The following is a 5648-nucleotide window of genomic DNA, read 5'->3' as shown; positions in this document are numbered from 1 at the left end:
TGGCTCTACAGCTACAGTAGAGCCAGGGTGAAGTGCTAGGTTATAGACATACTCACATGCTTCCTTTACTTGTACGCCTGGCCTGAGTGTCCATGGCTCCTTTCATGGCGTTGTTGGTACGCGTCAGGATATCGGTTTGGTTTCTGGGGCCTCTGTCTTTGCTTTCCCCTCTTCCCCCTCTGTCCTCCTCCCCTCTTCCCCTCTTTGTCCTCCTCCCCCTCACTCCTCCTCCTCCCCTTCTCCTAACTCCCCCATCTGCTGCCCTTCCATGGGTATTGAATGGGGCTTTCTCCCTCATCCCACCACCCAAGAGAGCCACGGATCCCTTGGTGTGAAGGCTTCTCTGGACTCTGCTATCCAGAGCCTTGTTCTGTCCTGGACGGCTGTTGGAGCTGTTGTTCTTGATGTCGGTGAACCTGTGCCTCTTCTTCTTGAAGTGCTCCCTGGTTTTGTGGTGCCTTTTAATGTTCATCATAAGGATCTTATTCTGCAGTCATATTTGCAACTTCAAGAATCTGTAAGCACTGTGATCGATGGTCACGTCTAAACGAGCGATATTTGTGGCAGCGTGCGCAGTTGCCGCAATTGTTCATTATGCGTGTTGTTAACACCCACAACTCATTACTCAGGTTGATTTCTTATTTGTAAGTTGGGTTGTTGAACTTTTAAGGGTTATTCTATTGATGGCTAGTGACAGTACCACATTTTGAGGACGGGGGCTGGAGGGGTTCCTCAGGGGAATTTACCTTTCTTGTAACAAGACTGGTTCCCAGGGCATCTGTAGTAATGCTGTTCTTGTCAGATCCCTTCATTTCCAGTAATGCTTCTCTAATCACTTTCGGTCACCTGCAAAGAGATAAGATCGTATTAACAAACCAAGTCACAAACTCATTTCGAAGAAAAGAAATTAACATGAATTATTATTATTCAGAAGATGTAACCTATTCATATGGAACAAGGCCACCAAAGGGGCCACTGACTTGAAATTCAATCTCCCCAAGAACTTGATGTTCATTAGGAAGTAAGAGGAGGTAAAGGGATATTCTGAAAGAAGAGATCTCACTCATTAAAAGGAATAAAGTAATAAATCAATCAATAGATGAAAAATATATTAGAAGCAAGGAAAACAGTATTTGGATAGTAATGCACTGCACCTTGGCTTTTGAACTTTTGTGAATCCTCAGTCTAGGACACTGGTAATGAAGGAAGTGTCCTCCTGTGGAGAGTCTCAGAGAATGGCTCTCATGTTATCAGGACAGGAAGCTGAGGCCCATAGACCCATTTCCGTCCTTTCATGGAATAAGGTCGTGGGGGAGAGACGTAGGAAAATGTAAGATAGAAGAAAACGCACTCTGGGGACCCGAGAAGAGAAACTTCACTTCGTAAGTAGTCTGGTTAGGTCAGAGGTCAAGACAGTAAGAATGGAATTATCAGACGTCTCATTTTAATTACTTTCTAAATGTTGGCTGGAGGGCTCCAGAGGTCCACACCACTCCTTCTGCTACTCCCTTTCAAACCTTAACCGAACTAACGTCGGGACGCCTTAGAGCAGTGGCCTGTGCCGGCATAAACCAGCTTGCTCTAAACCAACCACCAGACAAGTTCATTTGAATTTAACGCTTATTTTAGACAATATAAACCAATATTATAATTACTAATATATAGTATATATTAATTTTATATATATATATACTTATATATAATTAATAATTTTAATTTAAAGGTTAAAGAAACCCTTACACACACTTCTGGCAGCGCTATAGGTACCAGCAACACAGGCCACCAGTGGACCGTGGTTGAGTTTCATGGGCCGCGTCTAAGAGTTTTGCGGGCCGTGGCTGAAGTCACCACTGGACAGAAACAGAGAACTCGATTTGTTATTCATTTAAGATTTGTTTATTTCTGGGTTGTCAATAAAAATATAGCTATTTCTATTTTTTCTGGCATTTTAATCCAGCTATTTCTATTTTTCTATTTTTCTATATTTTTCTTTTCTATTTTCTTTCTCTATCTTTGTCTATTGTCTCATAAGCATGTCCGGTATCTCTTCTCATTCTAACTTTTTCTATTTATATACTGTTCCTCAATTTCTATTTTTCGTTTTCTCTGTTTCTTGTTTTATTTTTTCTCTATCTATTTTCCTTCTCTCTCCATCTATTGTCGCATATGCATATCTCTGTCCAGTCGACCTATTTCTATTTTTTTCTCTATTTCTATTTTTTTGTTTATAGTTTTATTTTTTCTCTATCTCTATCTTCCTTCTCTCTCTCTCTCTCTCTCTCCCTCTCTCCATCTATTGTCTCATATGCATGTCTCTGTTCAGTCTACCTATTTCTATTTATATTCTTTTCCCCAATTTCTAATTTCCTTTATTTATATTTCTATTTTATTTTTTCTCTGTCTCTATCTTCCTTCTCTCTCTCTCCATCTATTGTCTCATGCATATCTCTGTTCAGTCGACCTATTTCGATTCTTTTTTTATCTATTTCTATTTGCTTCCTCTTTCTCCCTCTGTTTTCTCATAAGCAAGCCCGCGGCTAAGAGATAGGATCAAGCGACGAGGTCTGTCATGTTAAAACGGGTCAATAATTAATTCAACTGTTTTTCCCGGTGTGACCTTACACGCCAACTTGTTTGTATAGAAGAGGACGCTTTCGGGTCGACTCGTACATGTTTTGGTGGGTCCTGGGTTGCCCAAGGGTGGCTTTCTGTCTCTCTCTCTCTCTTCTGCATTTCCTCTCTGTCTCTCTCTCTATCAGCCTCCCTCCCTATCTCTCGCTTTCTCCTTATTCCCACACTTTATCTCTCTCTATTCTTCCCTATTTCTACTCTCTCTCATTCGTTTCCTTTCTCTCCTCCCCCCCTCTCTCTCTCTATCAGCCACCCTCCCTATCTCTCTCTTTCTCCTTATTCATACACTTTATCTATTCTTCCCTATTCCCACTCTCTCTCTCTCTCTCTCTCTCTCTCTCTCTCTCTCTCTCTCTCTCTCTCTCTCTCGCAAGAAACCAATTGATAATTTTTGCAAAGTGTACTCTCCTCACCACGGTCTCCATAGACATAGAGTTGAATTTCTCCCTAAAAAAATTAAACTCTGAGACTTTTTGACTGAAATATCGGATTCAGGGTAGTTTTTATAATAATAGATTTTTATTTCTCACTCTCTCTTTCTCATATTCACCTTTATACGCATACTCATCAAAGCAGAGAATTGTTTTTCTGAAATTAGGAAGAAAATAGAGAACTGTATATATAACACACACACACACACACATATATATATATATATACTATATATATACTATATTATATATATATATTATATATATATATATATATTATCATATATATATATATATATATATATACAAACATGACATATCTATATATATAAATATATATATAGGTATATTTAATCTATATATATATTATAATATATATATATATATTGTTACGAAGTGCCAAGTATCTGGTTACCATTTATCAAATTATACCTCACCAGAAGCCAGACAACCTGAACCCTCATAACACGTTTAAACGACTGAATACTCAAAAGGCAACAGTGATCCCTTAACACTTAGCAGTATTGCAGAAAATCAGACTAAGTTCATCAAAACAGGTGTGAGGTAATCTTGTAAGTAATTGAATTAATCAAAGGGCATCACTCCATCAACAACTATAAAGTCTAATTATTTCCTGATTTCAGAAGTCTAAGTACTTCCCTGGGTTCTAAGTCACTTCAAGTAAATTGAAGGAAAGCAAATCAATTATCACTCTATGTTTCTACCTATCATCAATATAATCATAATCATATATACTTATACTGGTGTAAGATAAAGAAAACACTTATAAAAATTCTAAATACAAAAATATATTATTAAATTCAAAATTTATAAGTGAAATTCACAATATCAGGGAAAATGACTGTTACTTGAAAACAAAGTAAACAGTTTAATTAATTCTTGAATTAAATTAGTAAAATTAAATCAAAATTAATTTATCACAAAATTCAAGAAAATTAATTCAATTGGAATTCAAAAGTGTTAGGCCATAATTGAAAATCTTGAAATTAATTCACAAGTGCTAAACAACAACAAAACTTGAAAAGAATTCTAAGTAAATGCAAATTAATTCACAAATGTTAAATTTAATTAAATGTGCAATGATTAAGCAATGAAAATAACTAAGTCAATTAAATTGTGAATGCAAACGAAAACATAAAAATAAAAAGACACACTTCAATAAGAAAATGAAATAGTGCACAAACAATGGAACACACAAACACAAAAAAATCAGCAATGTGTAAAAGTGTAAATCTTTTCACTCAAAACACTGTAACCAACAGTTTTTACCAAACCTTCACAACCATCTGTTATTAGTTAACCACTGTTCCTAACAATTATTAGTTAACCACACTCCCTATCCATTATTAGTTAAACACAATTCCTATCCGTTATTAGTTATTAGTTAACCAAACACTTTTCCCATTAACTTTTAGTTATTAGTTGCAACTAATAAAAATATAACACACTTTACCTTTTTGGTATACCAACTTCTTAATTTGCTGCAGTCTTGATTCACACTCACAAAAACCAGGCGCCGTTACGAAATAATGTCTGTTCAGATTCCACAGAAAACTAAATAACACTAAACAAACTCTAAGAAATATCAAATATGAAATTCTAACAAGTTACGAGTGACCAATTTACGTTACGTTAATATAATCTCACCGATGTCGCGGGAGAGAGAGAGAGAGAGAGAGAGCGAGAGAGAGAGAGATCTGACTGCCTCAAGGTCCTAAGATAGAATGAAATCTCTTCCTTTACGGAAAAGCTGGACAGGGCAGATGTCAAAAACGTTCTTGGCACGAAAGCTTCCAGAAAGTTCGAGATCTGATGCAATCTCACATACAAAATGTGCAATTCCCACGTGGGACTTGACAAAGACATACACGTACAAGACGAGTTTGTAAAAAAAAAGACGTACTCTACTCGATCGAAACGGAAGCTGAGCGACAATTAAGATTGACATGTTTTGATAACAACGTAAGAGTCAATTCTCTCGCTATCACATGCGTTGACAGATTTAGGAAAGCAAACGGATCTCGCAGACCCTCTAATCTTAAAGTGTCGACATAAAAGTTAAACATTCGTAGTATCGAACAGACAGAAAAAGAGCTCTCTCTTTTTACATTCTACGTTATATATATATTCTTTTATAACATGCAATGCGAAATCTGAACACACATTTAAAACATCCTATTCTAAGCTATCTAGGAACCTGAAAAAATGTTACACAATCTACATGACATTTCAAAGAGGGGAAATATGCATTTTGAAAATAGCAATATATAAATATATATATATATATATATATATATATATATATATATATATATATATATATATATATATATATATATATATATATATATATATATATACACTATTCGAACTACAGATATCCTTTAATATCTAATACGCTCTATCTCGGAATTGATATATTTTTCATATATAGTAAATCGAAGGGGAATTTTTTAGTTGATAAAAATTTTGTCCTCTCGTGGGTTCGAACCACCGCCCAGCGGACAGAGAAGAATTAGGATTTCTTCTCTGTCCACTGGGCGGTGGTTCGAACCCACGAGAGAC

The 5648-nt window shown here is 36.0% G+C and overlaps 1 protein-coding gene across 1 annotated transcript in view; it reads right to left on the bottom strand.

The window, feature by feature from the left end:
• Positions 1-177, bottom strand: part of LOC135200603 (uncharacterized) — a 37611-nt gene extending 37434 nt beyond the window's left edge. The window contains exon 1 of the mRNA XM_064229221.1: positions 57-177. Coding sequence (XP_064085291.1) covers positions 57-106 — 50 coding nt within the window. The 5' untranslated portion in view covers positions 107-177. The remainder of the gene's footprint in view (positions 1-56) is intronic.
• Positions 178-5648: the final 5471 nt, after the last annotated feature.

Source organism: Macrobrachium nipponense, chromosome 27 (assembly GCF_015104395.2).
Source record: "Macrobrachium nipponense isolate FS-2020 chromosome 27, ASM1510439v2, whole genome shotgun sequence".
NCBI classification, from domain to species: Eukaryota; Metazoa; Arthropoda; class Malacostraca; order Decapoda; family Palaemonidae; genus Macrobrachium; species Macrobrachium nipponense.
Note: the sequence above shows the minus strand (reverse complement) of the source record. Positions and strands in the feature narration are given on the sequence as shown.